The sequence below is a fragment of the Cornus florida genome, unplaced genomic scaffold, assembly GCF_030987335.1.
Source record: "Cornus florida cultivar Cherokee Brave unplaced genomic scaffold, ASM3098733v1 CherokeeBrave_3.0.0_Hap2_Chr06, whole genome shotgun sequence".
Classification (NCBI taxonomy): domain Eukaryota; kingdom Viridiplantae; phylum Streptophyta; class Magnoliopsida; order Cornales; family Cornaceae; genus Cornus; species Cornus florida.
The window spans coordinates 98,026,589-98,046,766 of NW_026775576.1; the positions used below are offsets into that span (position 1 = coordinate 98,026,589).

Here is a 20,178-nt window from a genome sequence, read left to right on the forward strand (position 1 = left end):
ACTGCTTACTTTTCTGACTTCTATCATCTGGACATATTTGCTACTAAAAGGTTTAACTATTTCACTAAATTGGGCTTTAAATTTTAAGTTATACTGATTAACTGTCTTTTCCATAAATAAAGTATTAACTAATAGATTTTCAAATTGTCCTGTCATGTTATATCCTTTTGTAGATATAGCTATCTTAATATGTTTACTGAATTCTCTAGTAGTCATCGTATAATTGGGAATACATCCTACTATTGCGGCATTGTCGGCTAAGTCTATTTTGGCGCTGGCTATTTGTGCTTGTTAATGGTTATTTCGTCGGTCATCATAAATATAAGCAAGTGCTCTAGTTCCGATTTCTGCTCTGTTTAATCCTACTAATCCTATCATTATGACGCCTAAATGCATAAGTTCTAAATTATTATTATTTAGTTCTTGGCAAGCTTAGGGTGTTATAAGGTCTAAAATTACTTGATTGTTAACTGCACTTATTTTTCTTTGGCTAAAATGATTATATATCTTGCTCTGAAAATCTAATAAATTATTAGAATAAAGATTAATTTTATTTTTTATCTTCTTCATTTCTTGTTCTATATATTTTTTAGCATCATGTTCATTGTCATATAAATCTTCTACTGTCATTATTTCTTTGGCTTTACTAAGGATAATGGCCATTGTGGTATTTGCTTATGAGGTTGAAGTTGTAATAAATTTACACGCTTAGCTGTTGTAGGAGAGGACTGGTTATTGACTGACAATTTTATTTCTTTTATTTTATCTGATAATTCAGATAATTCTTTTGAAGATTATCTGGGAATACTTTATTGTATTACTTCTAATTTCTTTTCAAGTTTATTAACTTTATCGGATAACTGAAGTAATAACTGAATTAAAAAGTTATTTTGTCTAATATGTATATTAGATGACTGCACGTCTATTTTAAAGCTAGTAAATCCTATAGGTTTTTTTATCAATTTTGTAAAGTTCAGCTAACGCGGTTAAATATTCAGGACTACTGGTGCTCATAAAACTATTGTAATAATTTTTGGATATCGGTTTTAAGGGATTTTAAAGAGTCTAGGATTATTTTCTGGTTTTCAGTAATATTCTTAATATCACTATTGTTATCTTTAATCGCGACTAATATTATCTTGTTATCTAAATTATTTGGAATAGAATTCTGTATTACTTGTTATTTAATATAATCTAAATTTTCTCCTAATCGTTTTAAGGAAGTATCTAAATTATTAAAGTCAAGTCTATTCATAAACTAAAATCGTTGCTGTCTAGCTTCTAAAATATATTGTATTAATATAATTCTAGATTTAAGTTCTTCAATTCTTCTTTGTAGATTACGTGTTGTGTCTCCTAATTCTAGCGCTATGTAGCAGTTCTTAAGTGCTGGTTGACAAAATTCTATTACTTGAATAAGTTGTTTTTTGGGTAAATTGTGCATAAATTAAATTTCAAGGGGTGAAAATATAAATTCAACTTAATAAAAAGCTAAAATAGAACTTGATTCATGTATTTGTAAATATGCAAACTACGTTTGTCTATGGGTACTATATCTACACTAAAATCACTTTATTGTAAAAGTCCCTAAATGTAAATAATGGCTCTTTTTTACCGTTCTTATCAGCTCAAGATTTTTTTTATTGAAATATTTACCCTCTCTATAGTCTATCACACCATATTTACGTTAAAAAAAAGAAGGTGACCTGTAGATTACTAGGTAAGAGAGGTTGAAGGACGATGTCGTTGATTTTATAGTTAGCCTATCTTTGAAAATTTGGTTTAGACTGACTGACTGTGTGTGAGAGAGAGCCCTGACACTTAAAATCCCATTATTACATCTTTTACAATCACCTAGGGTTCTCCGCTACTTCTGCCCAACTACTGTGTCATTACCGTCTCATGTATGCGCACACATATATTTTTCAATTCTCAAACCTAATCTGAGCCTTGTGCACAGTGAATTCTTCACTGTTCTTCAAATTTCCGGCAACAGTTGATTTCAATGGCTGTAGACGAAGATGCTGAACAGGAATTTGCTCCGCCGAAGAAGAACACACCTTCTGATGAAGATGAAAGGTTCATCTTTTCCTTCTTTTTGTTTCCATTAGTAAATTTAAAAATACTACATTGTATTCAGTATGTAGACTCACACACACATATATGTATGCATAATTTGTACAATTTTTGTATATACATGAATAGATTTTTTTACAATTATGTATTTTGGATTGATAGGAGAAAGAAGATTGTGCCTGGAAGTTTGATGAAAGGTTTGATGAGGCCTGGAGGGGGTGATTCAAGGCCAGCTGATGGTGATCAGGTATACTATTTTGCTATAAATATATGTCTATTCCAATTTTTTCACATTGTAAGCGTCTCAATTGGAGTCAATGAGTAATTGATTGAATTTTCACTCCTGTTTTCAGTTCATAACTTCTTGTTTAAAAAATAATGTGAATGAATTGTTGTAATTTGTTATTATTGCGTGCTCAATCCATTGGAAATGGAACTGAATTATCCAAGGATGACCAAGACATCGATTTGTTGTTATGTAAGTTGTGTCTCTTGTGTTCTGCAGGTGATATATCATTGCACAGTTCGTACTCTAGATGGAGTCGTCGTTGAGTCCACAAGATCAGAATTAGGAGGTGAGTCAAGTCCAGGCTTCATGTATTTATTGATTCAAGAAAATTTTGTGTTGCTAGGAGTGAGATATTCTGTTAAAAAATATCGGAACCACATGGTAAGTGATGATGTAGAAATGCTTTTGGTTTTTCAGTTCATTACTTCTGATGTTTTTATGTTTTGACTCCATTTGTAATTTCCTCCTAGAGCTTCAAATGTACCAATTGAAGTTATTTATAGTGCGAACTATTTGTCCTTTGCAGTATAAGGTTTGCATTGAACTTTTGAAAGAGATTCTTTACTTGCCTTTTGGGCTATAATCATCGGGCAGAGCTTCTTTATATTGCAACTGAATTTGTGTGAAAGCGGAAGTCTGTACTAAAATACATTAATTCTAAAATAGATTTATTCATTGACAACTGGATAGATTTTAAGATACTTCAAGCTGTGCTGCTTCTTGTGTTCTCTTACAATGGACTAGCTTCTAGAATTAATGCTGGATGCCAATTTCACCAAACTCCTAAATTACACATTTCGATGCATGTTGCATAAGAAGAATTAAAATATATTTATTCATTGACAACTGGATAGATTTTAAGATACTTCAAGCTGCGCTGCTTCTTGTGCTCTCAGACCAATGGACTAGCTTCTAGAATTAATGCTGGATGCTAATTTCACCAAATTCCTAAATTTCACATTTCGATGCATGTTGCATAAGATCCTGGTTGACTGTTGACTACTATACTTGCCCATGATCTGTTGGATTTGATCACGCCTCTGAATGCTTTATCAAGTCCTTGATCATTTTATTCTGCAAAGTTGTTATTGACTTTGATTGGTAGATTCACTTAATTGAACGAAGTATTCGCAATGTATGTGTTATATATTTTTTGATATATTGTTTTCATGGCCTCAACACACCCTTCAATTTTTTTTTTCGGTAAGTTAAAAAAAAAAAAAAAAAACCAGTGTTGGTTTCTGTGCACTTTTTCCAAAACTATATCCAAACTTGGCTATAATATGTTAATAATTCATGGTTTTAGTTTTTATATTAATCCATTAAATCTTTACTTACTACCTTGTTCCGTCTATGTTCATCGTGCAATTTTGCACTCTATTAATTGTGTTTTTCCGTTCAATTCGATATATCATATCCTGCAGGGTTTTATAATTTTTGTACTTTTTAAGGCTATTTATTCTTAATTTTGTTCAATGGCCAACTCTTACTTTGTTTAACCAATCTCTCTCTCTCTCTCTCAATGTTGAAGGTGAGGGTACACCAATAAGGCATGTTTTAGGTAAAAGCAAGATGATACTGGGATTGCTAGAAGGAATTCCCACGATGCTGAAGGGTGAAGTTGCAATGGTAATTATGTGAGATGTGTTTAAGCATTAATAAAGAAAATAAAATAAAAAAAAGTTTAACTCATAAACACATTTTTGTGACACAAATATGGAAAATAGGTCAGCTTATTTCAACAGTAAATTGTAGGGATTTAACTCAAATTTGGTCAATTTTTAACTCAAATTTTCATTTTCATCTCATAAGGGTAGTTATGATTTTTTTTTTTTAGCCTCATTAAAGGTTGAATAACAAAAATGTTGCATTTGCAAATCTTTTATAGTTTAGGGTTTTCTGTAGTTCAGGGGGTTATTTGAAAATGCAGGATATTCAAGGTGGGATTTTTGCATCTGGCCCTAAAATATATAGAGTGCACAGGGAAAAATATAAAACAGAAGCTAATGTCACACTTTATATTAGTTGATTGGGGAGGAGCTGCTGAGGAGGCTATTCAGTCTGCTTACTTTTTGGACTAACTGTTATCTCTCCATGTTCCAAGATTTGGGAATTATATCTTCATCACCTGGTCAATACCTTCATCTGACACCCATTACAATGTTCATTTGAACCATAGACTTAAAATCAAATTGGTGATTTTTTACTATATTTTAGCATTAAAAATATGCTAATATATATATATATATATATATATATATATATTTCTTTATTCTTATAAATTAATGGATATTGCAATATTTGTTGTTTAGGTGTCCCCTTGCCCAGGGGGCCCTATGACCTAAATCGATTTCTTCACTACATGACTGTTAGCAAAAGGTCTTTGTACCATAAAGTGTTTGATTTTTGGCTAATAGATTACTATTCAATGGAATACACGTAACTGACGCCTGATAAGAGCACTAACTCGTGTTTGTAGTCTTTAAATGCTCAAAATCCACTTTTTGATCTTGTTTGGTCATTGGTGAAAATGTTGTGGATATTACTATAAGTGACTTTACTAAAGATATTTTCTAAGGTGGTATTTTTTTAATTCAATTTACGGGTACCACTAATTCTAACCAGAAAAATGTCATTCATTGTAACATGTTTACGTTATCTTTGTCCGTGTGCTGAGAATTTGTGGATTCCTTCATGATTGGGTCTTTGCTTATGTCATCCATTTCCATTTACCCTTTCCATAAAGGAGCATTATGGTATTTTCCCCAATATGCCTAGAGAAAGCTGATAGCCAGAGGTCTTGGCATCTGTAGGTTCCTACTACAAAGAGAAAATATGAAAAAAAAAAAAGAAGAAAAAAAGATCACATGCGAAAAGAATTTTTTGCTGGGAATGTGGAAAGATTCAAAATATACGCCATTCCAAAATAATGAAAAGAATTCTTGGTTTATTTTCTTTTATCTTCCCCTGAAATAAATTTTTTAACTTTTAGTTTGGAGACCATACATTTTCTGTGTGTATTTAGGCTTAATGTTCTAATGTTATGCTGCATTTTTTTTTCCTGACCAAAAATTGTTGCGCTGCATTTAATGGATTTTGTAATACCCATTGTTTCAGTTAAAGATGAAACCCGAAATGCATTATGGTGAGGATGATTGTCCTGTTTCAGTTTCCGATAACTTTCCGAAGGATGCTGAACTTCATTTTGAGATTGAGATGATAGATTTTTCTAAAGTCAAGGCAAGAATTTTAAATTTTCTTCTTAGCTATAGATTTTTGATTTTATAAAGCTTTAGTTCTGGTCATGATAGCATTTGAAATATTCCTATGATTTTCACAAGTAATATGACCTCTGTAAAATTGATTAAATTGACTGTTTTTAGATTTCTATACGAGGTCCTGGCGACCTGCTATGTCTAAACCAGTAGGATTGAGATTTCTTGTTTAATAGATTTTGTACAGACATTTTTTTCTGTATATTTTCTTCTGTTAAGAATGATTGGGGGAAGCTTTCTGATGCAAAATGTTCTCATGCAAGGGTATTCTCAGTTTTATTTTCACTTGCTACTCTATCTAAAGAGTGGTCAATCTCATTTCTTCTGATCTGATACTAACATCTAGTGCCCGATGTTAAAATATGCTCTCTTTTTTAGCAAACATTCCTCTGCTTTTGTTATAGCTAAAATCTTTCTGGCAGTTGCGCTGCAGCTATCTTCACTCACTGCTTACTTTCTAGTGAAGGAATTTTTTATTAGGGTATATTTATTTTTTTTCAGTTTTAACCTTTACATTTTTTGTTCTATTTTTCAGGTCATCAGTGAAGATTTAGGAGTTCTGAAAAAGGTATCAGAAACTATGAAAAAATGCTGCCTGATTCGTTTCATTGAGATTGGCAGGAAGGGTTGTATGAAGAGTGCAGAACTCATGCATTTGAAACACTTCAAATTTATGAAAATTCTGAATACACCATGAGAATTGTCCAGGAATTATATAATCTACGTATTAGCTTATTAAGTTTGTATAGGCGATTGCTCAAGGAAAATTGATTTAATATTTTGTAGTCTAATTGCTGAATGATAGTTTAGCTTGTCAATTTTTCTAAAAGATCAGGGTCTCCTTTTGTCTGCACTTATTGTAATCACTCAGGGAGCATTTGAAACAAATGTGAGGGACCATTAAAGGATGAAATCAAACATTATACAATGTTGTGTTGAAGAAACAGGATAACTAGGAAGGAGCTAGTGACTGGATACTTTGTGTAAAACAATGGTGTATGGCTTATGTTTAGAATATTATTTATTCTTTGTATCAGCTTTAAATTGAATGATAATTGTTCCTCCATTTATTTTGATAGGTAGTAGATGAAGGTCAGGGTTGGGAATCACCAAGGGAACCATATGAAGTAAAGGCTTGGTAGAAACTTATTCTTCTTTGTCTTTTTCCTTCTTTATGTCAATGATGGACTGCGTATTTAATTATTCATAAACTTGATCACTTAATATATCTTCAAGAATCGTGACTTACAGTATTTATTGCTTTTTCCAGGATTTCTGCAAAGACTGGGGACGGGAAGTTGATATTATCACGCACTCAAGGAGAACCATTTTTCTTTACTTTTGGAAAATCTGAGGTTGGTGTTACATTCCTGCTCCTCTTCTGAATTCCTTTTTTGCCCTCCTTATTTGGTATGGTTAATTTGCTTTGTCTAAGAATGCTCTCTTCCTAATTTTTGTTGTCTATAATTTAGGTACCTAAAGGTCTGGAAATGGGAATGGGAACGATGACAAAAGGAGAGAAGGCAGTAATTTATGTTACCAATCAATACTTAACTAAATCTTCCTTCATGGCCATGGTAGAAGGTATTCAAGAAGTTCATTTTCAAGTGGAGCTTGTCCACTTCATTCAGGTTGGCATAGTTGTTCTACATTATGAATTATGATTCTTTGCTGTTCCACTTTCACTTCACTTATTGTGCAGCAGTTAACACAAGGTCAAATTCTTGAAGCTATGAGTTTGTATACTTTCATATTTATTGGGAATTTTTAGCTGATAAAGCATATTATGATAGCGGACAACCATATATGTGTAAGATAACAACTTGTTTGGATGCTAGAGTTGTTCTAAACATCTCTTGCATCTGAACATTTTTATTTCTTTTAGTTAACGTGAAATGGTTTTAGTGATATTTCTACTGCCAGTGAAATTAGCGGCCTGAACTTAAGCTATAGGGGATTTGACACACTCTCAATCTGGGATGGTTCTTTTCATTAGATATTATGTGCATTACATGTTGTCAAGATGATGCTTGAATGAGCACCTGGCTGAAAATTATTACCTTGGCTAAGTTGTAATGCTAGCCACTTGTACACCCGTGTAGTACCAGTATAGGTGCTGTCGTAGCATTCTCTAAGTGCATGTAAATCAATATTTGATTGGCTGGCTGAACTTTGTAAAGTCTAATACAAGAATATAGGTGACAAAAATAATTCTTTTAGTAATTTACCCATGCCCAAGAGCATAAATTCTCTCCTTCTCTCATGATATGATGTCATGTCTTTCGATGATCAAATGTTGTAACTACTGCCACTGTTTGTGATCATCTGAGGCTGTCATTGCCATGAGTAGTAAATTCTGTACCCAGGGGAAAAAAAAAAAATTGGGAATGCATCCTGTCATCATATGCATTGGATATGGAATGCATTCCTTGTTTATCATTCCACCTCGATTTCTAAATCAATTGTTTTCTCCTTTCCTTTTTTTGCTTGTATGAGCTACTTGGAGGACCTGCGTCAGTATTTCTTTTATGGTGTTACTTCTATATCCTTGTTATGTGCCATGAATAGCTTAGAGATGTTCACTAATGAGTAATGAGTAAATTAGCAATAATTATGCAACACATACCCTATATGACATTATATAACACAAAAATTGGTGACCACCTCGCAGCTTTGTCAACACTGCCTATGGTCGCTGAGGTACTTTGAACTTATGCAATCTTTATTGCAATTGGAGATATTGTTCATTATATTTTCCAATCCTGAAGTTGTCCTTTGTTGTTTATTAAAGTTCCACTATCTTCCATAGGCAACTTGGTGAGGATTTGTCCTGTTTCTCTGGTTACACTTATACAGGTGCGTGACATGCTTGGAGATGGGCGCCTAATAAAACGGCGTATTCGTGATGGAAGAGGTATGAATCCGAATTTTGCATTTGAACATCACTAAGGTAGGATTATTTTGCATGATCTTTTTAATTTCTTTTTATCTTAGATTACTTCTAATTATTGTATTTGTAAGAGCTTACTTTGTTCTTACTAAATATTATGTGATCACTGATAACTGATAATGTTTCTGTTTCTCTTCTTGGAAATAATTAGGTGATTTTCCTATGGATTGCCCTCTTCAAGACAGTCTACTACGTGTCCATTACAAGGGCATGCTGCTTGATGATGATAAGACAGTCTTCTATGATACAAAAGTTGATAACAATGGTGAGCCTCTGGAATTCAGCTCAGGGGAAGGGCTGGTAAGATGCAATTTTTATAGAAAAGAAGGATGTCATTTTGATATTATATATGTATGTATATATATATTTATATATATATCAGTTACGGTGTAATTAACTTGGAAGTATAACTGATTGATTTGTTGATCTACCATTTATAAATTTTGGGTATAAATACTTTCTTTTAATTTTTGTTTTGATTTTAATTTTTTTACTATTTTCTTTTTTCATTTGTCTGGAATTTTATTTGAGCTCTTAATATTTTAAAACAATGCTTATTTTATTTACTTTTGAGATAAAGAAATGATTACTAATTTGTTTTGATTTCTTTATATAATTAATATATGGAAGATGTTGCTTTTTGTATGGTAGGTGCCTGAAGGGCTTGAAATGTGTGTTCGCTTGATGTTGCCTGGAGAGTTAGCTCTTGTTACCTGCCCTCCCGATTATGCATATGACAAGTTCCCAAGGTTATTTTTCTTACCTGGTCTTCCTCTATATCATATATGTGGGCATGACATGCAAATATCATGGGTTTCTGAAGTAGACCCCGTGATCATTATCATCTTATTCTTCTTAAAATGAAATCGAGTTTTATATTTCTCTTTTATTTGTTTAGGCCAGCTAATGTTCCAGAAGGTGCTCATATTCAATGGGAGATCGAGCTTCTTGGTTTTGAGATGGTCAAGGTACTCTAACTGAATGTATTTAAGCACAAAGACAAAAAGATTCAATCACATCTCTTACAAAACCTTACGAAATTTACTGTTTATAATTTATTTTAAATTTTGTGGCATTCGAAGTCTCAGAACTATCTGTATGTGGTCTTTACAATTGCACTGTTTGGATATTTGTATTTGTTTGGAGTTGTTTGATATAAAGGGTAAATTACACTGACACCCCCTCAGGTTAGGTCAAATTTCACATAAATTAACATTTTGGTTTTAACTTTCACTCATAATTTGAAGAGTGGATCTATATTTCACTCACACCCCAAAAGTCATTTTTCAGTGTTGTCAGAGCACTTTTACATGTAAAATGACAATACTAACCTTTTGACTTTGTGTTGACTTTTTTTTATACATAAAATGACTTAACTACCCCCAATAGACCTTTTTAAATGACTAAAATGTCATAAAAATTAATATATTTGTATATATATAAAATCTAGCTTTGTCCATGTAAGGATTTGAAGAACATTGATTTCGTCTTCGCTTGCCTAATAAAAAGTAGACAGAATTTCTTACTTCCAGAATTTATCAAGTGTATTAGAATTCGGTACAACTGCATAAATTTTAACTAATTATACATGTTTTGGTTTATAATTATTTCTCTTAACAAACCTCAAATTTAGTTTCTTTTCTTCCTAGCCAAAATAAACCCTTGAAATTGGTGGATCTGCAACTATCTATCGCCGACCATGGTTCCATGGATACCACTGCAGCTTCCACCATAACCGCATAATCTGGTAAATGAAGCACCACCACCACCGTCTTCACCCCAAAACCATCACCACCACTGTTCATCCCGGCCAATGAACCCTCAACAGACCTCTGCACTCCCTCCTAACGTTCAAAACCCTCTCACACCATCTTTGTCACCCAATTTAACACTGATCACAATTCTAACACCAATTCATTCGCAAACTATAACCCTAACACCGAATCAATCTCAGCTCTGTAATCATAGAGATCATCGCTGAAAGAAGAAAAGATTCCGAAGCCCAGGTGCCGATCAAGAAACCGGTTAGGCAGCAGAGGAAAGTGGCGACGATAGCGAGAGGGATCAAATTGAAGACAACCAGATAGCGAAGAACGAACTGGGCTTGAAATTGATATCATCGAGGATGTAAGCGACCATGAGGCCTAGGGTTAGGGTTACGACGACCGGAGTGCCACTGAGGTTGAGGCATATCACAAGAGATGGTACGCTCTCTGCACCGCCGATTGTGGTGGTTTATTCTCTGAAATAAACCACCGATTATGGTGGTTCGACGGACTACAAGTGGTATTGGTGCCACCTATTGTGGTGTTCATGCCTTCAATTTTCAGGTGGTGGTTTGTCGCCGGAAGATAGTGGTGGTGGTTATGGGGTGGGGATGGTGGTGACGACGGTATTGGCTGTGCTTTGCGATGGTGTCGGCAGTCTTGACGGAGCTATGTACAGTAATGAATTGCCTTTACAGTGTGTGTGTATATATATATATATATATAGAGAGAGAGAGAGAGAGAGAGAGAGAGAGAGAGAGAGAGAGTTTTGTTGAAATAATTAGGGGTAGTTTCGTCTTTTAAGATATTTGATTTTTTTAATTAAAATATATTAAATAAGTGGGGCATAAATGACATTTCATATATTTTTTTGATGAAAAGCTGCTTGGGGTGTAATTGAAAGTTAAAACCAAAATATTCATCCAGGTGAAATTTGACCTAACCTGAGGGGGTGTAAGTGTAATTTACCCTTGATATAATTAATTTTGTGAATTGCATTACTGTTATTTTACTTTGATAATATCATAGTTGACCATCAACTAGTTGTAAAATTGCAGCTTAGGCTAATTGAACCTAACAGAACCAAACGTGCAACTGTTTTTACTGAGATATTTTCAGTCAGGCTTTGGTTGGGTGTACTCAGTACTGTGTACACATCAATAGGTTATTGAGAAGGTGTCTCTGCCCAAATATTTGGGTCACTTCCATTTTTTTTTTTTTGGTTTCCTTGTCAGAACATGGCATGCCTGTATCTCAAAAAACATAGGAGCAGAGTTTTTTTGAGAAATTTAGTTATGAACTTTTAATTTGTTCAAAACATCACTGTTGACAAATGAAAAAGAAGGTAAGGGCTTGACGTAAACCTTTGATGTAAGCCTAATGTGCTTTGAAATTTATCGTCGGCCTTCAACAATTCTGGTAATTACCTTTCCAGAGGCTTGGGACCTTAATTGGCAAAGAGAGAGAGGTTAAGGGCTTGATATCAATCTTGGATGTAAGTCTATTGTGCTTGGAATTTACTGTCAACCTTCAACAATTCTGGTGCAATTACCACTCTAGAGTGTCAGGACCCCATATTTCGTTCTTTGTTTAGCCCACTATTGGTGGTTGTGATGTTTGATTAGTGGTGTCCATGTCAGAAATTAACACCTTGGTTTGTGAAGAAAAGGACAGTTTGGTGCAACTGTCAGACCAAGTGTTTAGTTGGCCTGAGGTCAAAATCATCATATCCTTCAGAAATATATATGCTTAACTTTTCACACAAATAAGACATGCTTCATTACCATTTGGATATGATATTGGTCTATTAAATTTTATATTAGGCCCCTTATATTAAGTAATTACTTTTGTTGATAAGTGTTCCTTGTCATAACTTAGAAGGTTTTAGATACTATTTTGGCTCTTAGCTTTTCAAGAGTAATAATTATTAGTGTTATCTATGCTCTCCTTAGTTTAGAGGTGAGGCAAACATATAAGAAATAATTGAAAGAGCTATGAGTTTCGAAGTCGCTGACTTATTTGAATTGTGGTTTTTTGCATATTTCAATCGCTTACTTGGTGCCATTGATGTTTGATATAACAATCTAGGGCTTAGATTTGATACTTCCATCTCAACTCTTTGATTACATATGTTAATGCACTTTCTTTTGTAGACTTCCTTAATTGGCAGCATTGATTTAATGTCATTTGACTCTAGGGCTTAGATTTGTTACTTGCCTCCCAATTCCTTGATTACATATGCTTAATTTTTTTTAATTAATTAATTATTTATTATTATTTTTTCTCTCGACGAATTATATTGATATGCATTCAGTTATATTGGCTTATTTTACCAAACCATGTCTCTGGTGTATAATTGAAATCCTTGTTGCAGGACTGGACTGGTTTAAACTTTAGAGCTATAATGGAGGATGTAGAGAAGATCAAAGGCACGGTATATATTTCCCAACTATTTTGAATATTATTGTTTAACATACCTTGTTGACCATTAGGCTCTCCATTAAGTACTAATTCTTTCACAGCAGTTCTAATTGTTGCATGGCTGTGCATCTTTGGAATGGGTAACCTCAAACCTGCCAATTATTGATAGTTCCAGCCAAAATTTGGGCAGGCTCGATCATGATCTAAATAGTGTGGTCACCTCCAAAGATGAGTCATTTTTGTGTCGGACACACGTTGAACTCTGCACTTCTTGGAGATGTGTTTGATCCCCTTAATATGTTACATAATCTTAAAATGAAATTTGGGTTTCAAGCACTTGGCTGTCATGCTCTGAACAGCAGTGGACAGCTTAGAAAATATCAATTCTATTTTTTAAAAAATAGTTTTTGAAAAGTTGTAATGATCTATATGCAAATTATAAAAACCATGATCCACTATTAGGGGGGGAAAAGGAAATGAAACATAAAATTATGAATGTACATATGTATACATTGGTATGTTTTATGTAAAGTTCATGTCCCTTGTTTGTTATTTTCAATTTAAGTTGTGTCTTAAAAGGGATTCATGACCTTTTGACTTTGTCTAATAAGATCTTTAGTCACTCTAGGCTTTTGAATTTTAAGACAATAATTTTCTTATACAAATATTTTTATTCAAATTTTGAACATGTCCTGTTAAAATATGGTTGTTATTGAGGCTGAGCTGGAGTAGCACATGGAGAAGTGTGGGCATGACATCTAAATGGAGAGGGGTGGGGTTAGATGGTTCAATCCTTGGATATTGTGTGTTGCAGCATCACTCTAGAAGTGAGGAATTTTTAAAGAAACTCACTGTAATCTGTTCATTTTCAGGGTAACAGGCTTTTTAAAGAAGGAAAGTTTGAGCTTGCTAAGGCAAAGTATGAGAAGGCAAGTGTAATTTTTTTTTTTTCTTTACAATTTTCAGCTTTTCCTGTTGAAGATTTTTGTAAGACTGACTGCTTATCTGATGTTTTTGGTCTATTCTTTATAAAAGTGGAACCCCCCATTAATAATCAATTTTAACTAGTGTTTTGGATAAAGCTATTTGCAAGTCTACACATCTTCTTTTTTTTTTTTTTTTTTGATAAGTAAATTTGCAAGTCTACATATCTTAGAAGTCAAAGTATCATTATGAATTTTTATCTAAAGTTAATTGCACGCTTCATGGGGCACCAAAAAGAGGTACCATGGCCAGTATGCAGGTGGTGAATTGCCATCTGTAGCTTTTACCAGTCATCCTTGCATGTACTTCTATGGTAACCATCTGGCTTAGATGGCCTGCCATTTAATGACTCAATTGCTGCTACTGGCATTTGATATTCTTCGACAAATAGTTTTGTGACCTGCTTTGGATTCCTAAATTATTTTATGGCATACTGATTATATTACCTGAATATACATTCTTTTCGCATAATATTATTTTAAAGAATCTTGAAAAAATTCATATGCTCTTCTATATTAAAGATGCAATTCTTATTGCTATTTATATGGAATCATCCTACAGGTTCTTCGTGAATTTAATCATGTTAATCCACAAGATGATGAGGAAGGAAAAGAGTTTTCAGATACAAGAGTATGTTTATAAACTTCATCAACTTTTGTGATTCTTAGTTCTTTTGGGTTCTAAGAGATACTTTTTGACTCTTGTACTCTCACCTATAGCTACCTTTCTGTATTAGAGCATGGTTTTTATTTGGTATTGATTTCCATTTTTCATTTTGGACGCTTGAAGAATTTGTTACATCTTAATGTGGCTGCCTGCTATCTGAAAATTGGAGAATGTAGAAAGTCCATTGAGGCATGCAATAAGGTAGTTTTCTGACCTTATAGTTCAAAAATATTCCATTTGTTTAATTACATAAAACATATTCTAGCAAAAGTGTATTGCATTTGGTTGAGATGTGTCATTATGAGTTGATGTTGATGCGCCTTCTCATTTCACATATACCAAGATTTATGAGGGGGCATTCTGCCTATCGTCTTCAAAATGCCCAGCGATTAATAAAAAATCTGTAGCAAATTCATTTTAAATCGAAACGGAGCAAATGAAAATGATTTGGAAACTAGACTCCTTGGGTAACATAGACGGGTCACTCCCAGCAGCTTAATCTTAGCCAATGAAAACAGTTTTTCAAGGTACAACAGCCCATAAAATGTAAGCTAGAAATAGACCCTTCGGTAAATTTTGTTCATTTGGAAAAGGTAGGGAACTGAGAGAAATTCCATAGACTTGATTTTTATAAAGTAGACTCAAAGAACTTAAAATCTGAAAATTTTGATAATGCTACGAAGTCGAAAAGTTAGCCAAATAAATAATCCAAACTCTTTTTTCCAGCAGCGAATAAAGGACGGACAACAGGTAGAGTCGGATTTTTATAAAAATATCTGCTTGTCCAAAAATCACAATATTTTACAGAGTGGTACTACCCTCTATGCCTACTTGTGGTAAAAATATCAGAGTAATAGGGACACGACATCACCTCTTAAAAATTTTGTCCAACTAAGACTTAAGGAGATCGGTTGCTGGCTATGGGATAGTTAACAATTCTAGTTTCCTGCTACCAGCTATTGAACACCCAGCCACATCATTAAGATCACTTGTATACAATAATGTTGACCTCAAAATGAAAAATAATAGGTGCGTACCCAATGACCCAAACTTGACATAGATCACATAAATACACCCTAGGCAGCAAAGGAAATTCTACATAACAAAATTATCCATTTACATAGAAACGGATAACATTTACATACCAAGTTCTTCATGCAGATGAGTAGAAACTTAGTCCACCCACTCACACAAACTACATTGGTACACACATAAAAAGAGGGTACAAATAATACCCTGAAATAGGCTAAAACCCATACCTTAACACCATAGCATGCTTTACACCTTAAGCCAACTATATACAACATCAAAATCAAATATACACAATAGAAGAGCATGCTAACATTTTCGAACCAGCACAACAAGTGACAATAGAGTTGTCACTTCTTCTACAACCCGCTTCATGGGTCAAACTATAACTACTATAACAAAAGCCGAAAAAAATTTGATCATTCTATCAGCTTAATTTCATGAAGCAACATAGGCTTCAATCCAAAAATATATCCAGTGCAAAAGCAAGTCATGGACCGCAATTCGCATCTCCGCGTCCACCATCTCGGTTGACGATACCTGAAAATTGTTAGGAGTGAGACAACGCTCAGTAGGAAAACTCTAATGATGCCTCAATGAGGTTTTGAGTATATGTTGGACTTTCGAAAAATATAATTTGATTATAGACTACATTATAAATCAGAATTTTATATTTTCATACAAAAGAACAAACAAGACTCATAGCGAGCTAACAAAATATTCAGGAATTTTGTTCAAAAACATTTTTCTTTTCTTTGGTACAATTCATTGAACACCTTCAACTCATCCCGGAGTGTCCCACACTGTCACTCTGATGTAGGACAAAGGACAGGCTTTAATAGAAGAAAGTAAATAAGAGTTATGGGCTGGAAATTCAGAAACAAAGCTAAGATTCAGGGGTTGTTAGTAGAAAAAGAAGGATTGAAAGTAACATAGAAAAGCCTATTGGAATCACTCCAATAGGACTTAGGTATCACACCTAGAGAAGGCCTCACACCCTCAGAATTTGTGAATCACTCACAAAGAAATCTCAAAGGATAATTTTATTCAATCATTCGCTCCGTATTCAGAATTACATAATATCCTTTTATAATAAAAGATGACCCTTGGATTACCCTACAATGGAGGTAATCAAAAGTTGACTCTAACTTAATAAAGTAACAAATAACTTAAATTACTTAATTGATGCAATTTACCAAAACAATGCAGATTTTCCATAATTAATGCAATTGCCAAAATAATGAAATTTGACCAAACCCCCTAATTATGCAAGACTCCAAGTGGACCCCATCGTCTAGCATGTGCCAAATTAAGGTTTGAGCCTTAAACCCTCCTTGCCACGCCTTTTATATACTTTAAAAGGCTGCTGCCACTGTTCTCTACCACACTCCCACACCGATCAGTATGTAAGCAAGTCCCAAATACCCAAACAAGGGTCTACCGCTGCGGGTTTTGGGACTTTCACCCTAGGGTAGCTCGTACCCTCTTTTCCCTTCTGAGACTTCACCCACCTAGTCTCATCTCAAGTATAAAAATCTGTTCAAGATGACTTTGTACCAATTAAGACATTTGAAACTCAAGAACCTTAAAACTGTAATTTTAAGTGCAACATAGCAAGAAAATCTCAGCCTTGTCAGTCATGTTACTCAAATTTTTAAAACAAAAACAGAACTGGTACATTGCACCAAACTCGAATTTTCCAACATATGAAACACATAACACATATATTTAGTTAACCAAACTGCTTACCAAATTTCAAGAATCCTTTTTCAGCAATTAAAAAAAAAAAAACTAATAACAACCTTTAAATTTAGAACAGATAGCTCAATGTATTAGTTTTATCAAGCAACAAGAAAACTAGCAAAGTCACTTATCAAAAAAAAGAAAACTAGCGAAGTCAGAGGAAAGTCTCTCAAAGAAACAAAATTAGAGAATCCCTACCAATTACATAGATGAAGAAACAGTGATGAGTAAATCCCCAGCCTTTTTCGGCCTCCCTTACTCTTCCTTGCTCGATCTCCCTCTTTCCCCTTTCTGTTAGATTTTCTTTTTTTTTTAGATAGTCTTACATGCAGAGAAATATGTGAAGGGCCTAAGCTTGGTGTCAACCTTAGAACACAAATGTGTCCTTAGGATGCTGGGAATATTGACAGGTGTTTTCCAATAATATATATATATATCTTGTGTAAATTGCAAGTTTCTCCCACCAACTAATTTAAATACACAGGAACAGCAATACTTCCCCACAATTTCCTCTAATAGTGAACCCGCACAACTTAGCTAACTAATTGCATCTTTGACCCACCTTTCTACTTAAAACAAGGAAAATAGCACAATACCTCTATATAGAAAAATTCAGCAAAATAGAAATTAAACAACTTAACTCACATAGAATAGGAAAATAAATCTTGATGCATTTTAAATATTAAGGATAAGGCAAAATAAATTCACGTGGCAACAAGAGAAATAATAATTGCAAAGAAAAATAATTTACTTAAGAATTTAAAGAACCTAATAAAAATCCAAGATTGTCACAAAACATTAGTCGTAAGATTATTCATCCTGTGCTACATGAAACAAAGTGATGACTTTCTAGGATGGTTTAAATTTTTAGCTTCCCCTACCTGATGTACTGCACTGCAATCTCTGCTATGATGACGTGTTGATCAACTGACCATTGTTTAAATTTTCAACTGTGTTGTTCGTGGCCTCTGCTGTGACTAATAACGTTTGACTGGTTGATATGTTTGAATTTCGAGTTTCATTGGTTATTTTCCTTAGTTTTAAAGTTGAATTTAAACTAGTCCACTGTGTCATTAACAATGCTTGCTTATTGAAAAAAATGATCATTTGTCATTTGTCCTTGTTGGTTTTTGCTTTTCCTTTCCTTTCTTTTCTTTTCTTTGTTATTTTATTATTATTTTTTAAACGGCCATTATTTTTATTTTAAGCTATCACATTTGTTGAGTTAATTTTAATCTTTTCAAAATGATGTTATAATAAGAAATGGTATTAATTTATCTTTGTTTGAGGTATTGTGTTATTTAAGGACCTTATTATTCACTCAAGTTGTGATGGGGGAAGAAATGCCTCGAGCTTTCTGTCACATTTATCCTAAATTCTTCCAATATATGACCAGTTCAAGCTTTCCTGGAAAGTGCATCAACGTGCACACACAGCTCAATTAGGTTTCAGTGATTGGCTTAGCTGTCTTAGTGAATAATAGCAGGGTAAAGCCTTCCGTCAAAATTCAACATTCAAAATTAGGCCTTTGATGGATGATAAGATATTTAGTGTCCCCTATTTACTTTTTCCGGAACCTAATAAGTGAATGAATACAACCAAACAATAAAGAGGTGTGTTTGGTGCTGTATATATATTTTTTAATCCTCCAAAACTGTAAGATTCAAAGTAATATGAATATTGGGCCCCATACACGTCCTACCATCCAATTCAAATTAGTAGTCTTACAGGCGAAGCTTATTCTTCTTGAGCACTGATATCGGCATGTATTTATATGGAAATAATGCAGGTATTAGATGCAAACCCTGTTCATGTCAAAGCTCTTTATCGCCGTGGAATGGCCTACATGTCAGCTGGAGATTTTGAGGAAGCAAGGAGAGATTTTAACAAGGTAATGTTTTTAGTTATGATCATAAATTGGATATTTACACGCGCTTGACACACTATTCTGACTTCCATTTTGGATTATTAGATGACGAGCATTGACAAGTCATCTGAACCTAATGCAAGGGCAGCTCTTGTAAAATTAAAACAAAGGGAGCAGGTGGGTTTAAAAGTAACAAATTTTCAAATTTGTATTCAATATGGAATTGGAAAAGCAAAAGCAACTGTGAATGTACTCCTCTGATAAGCAGGAAGTTGATAGGAAGGTTCGTAAACAATTTAAAGGACTGTTCGACAAGAAGCCAGGGCAAATTGCGGATGTCGAAATCAACAATGGAGGAGAAGATCCGAATCCTGTAGAAAATCATGAGAAGGGTGATCAGGATGATCCAGATGGGAATAAAGAGGAGGAGGAACTTCATGAAGCTGCAGCTGCAGCTGCTCCACCTCAAATGGGTTTTTTATACCAAGCGTGGCCTACTGGTAGAAGATTCTTCAGAGCTCTTGGGCTGCAGAGATGTTCTATATTGTGAGTTAGGCTCAATAATATCTCCCAACCCAGGGCATCTAACTTCTAAAAACTAGTTAGTTGTTTATACCACCCACCATAAGAAGGTGCGTAAATTAAATTTGGCTGGGAATGGAGACGTGTGTTAGAGATGTCATATTTTTCATTCCCTTTCATTTTCTCTGAACAAAAATAAAGAGCGAAAAAGAAATACACCGCTATTGTAGATGTTCTTTTATTTTATTTTTGATACTTTTGCAACTGCATCTTGCTACTACCATTTTCACCAGAATAAAGTCGGAATGATCTGAGAATCCGGAGAAGCATGATGTTATCCCATTTCTGAAAGGGGGTTTAGATTAATGGTGCAAATGGACTGAGGTGAAACGTGCGTTCGAGCTCAGCTTAGTTGAGCTTTACTTGTGCTCATCAGGCCTCTGCCATGTTTATTTTATTGGGGTGTCTTGGTTTGATTGAGCCTAATGAATAGACTACAAATCAAACACTACTTGAGTACATGTAATTTAGTCAGCTTCTTGAGTTTCAATTGCCCAAGTTATATCATTTATATAATTGTAATTCAGTAT

At 34.0% G+C, this 20,178-nt stretch overlaps 1 protein-coding gene across 2 annotated transcripts; it reads left to right on the forward strand.

Annotated features, from left to right (window-relative positions):
• Positions 1–1,760: 1,760 nt before the first annotated feature.
• LOC132313217 (peptidyl-prolyl cis-trans isomerase PASTICCINO1) lies at positions 1,761–20,138 on the forward strand. Of its 2 annotated transcripts, XM_059811902.1 has the most exons (20): positions 1,762–2,079; positions 2,239–2,323; positions 2,582–2,651; positions 3,897–3,994; positions 5,483–5,605; positions 6,176–6,208; positions 6,720–6,778; positions 6,911–6,995; positions 7,113–7,271; positions 8,497–8,554; positions 8,742–8,890; positions 9,242–9,339; positions 9,489–9,558; positions 12,731–12,790; positions 13,650–13,706; positions 14,323–14,391; positions 14,551–14,628; positions 18,989–19,090; positions 19,172–19,243; positions 19,335–20,138. In XM_059811902.1, exons 1-20 carry the CDS (start codon positions 2,006–2,008, stop codon positions 19,614–19,616), a joined length of 1,881 nt encoding a protein of 626 aa, XP_059667885.1. In that variant the 5' UTR covers positions 1,762–2,005; the 3' UTR covers positions 19,617–20,138. The 2 variants fall into 2 exon arrangements, with proteins under 2 accessions (XP_059667886.1, XP_059667885.1); XM_059811903.1 differs by lacking the exon at positions 14,551–14,628 and having other exon boundaries at positions 1,761–2,079.
• The last annotated feature ends 40 nt before the right edge of the window (positions 20,139–20,178 follow it).

Bases quoted from the DNA above. Each gene is read 5' to 3' on its own strand.
- LOC132313217 (XM_059811902.1), top strand. From the start codon at position 2,006: ATGGCTGTAGACGAAGATGCTGAACAGGAATTTGCTCCGCCGAAGAAG. The intron at 6,209-6,719 runs GTATCAGAAACT...TTATTTTGATAG, and splicing joins ATTTAGGAGTTCTGAAAAAG to GTAGTAGATGAAGGTCAGGG. The intron at 19,244-19,334 runs GTGGGTTTAAAA...TCTGATAAGCAG, and splicing joins AATTAAAACAAAGGGAGCAG to GAAGTTGATAGGAAGGTTCG.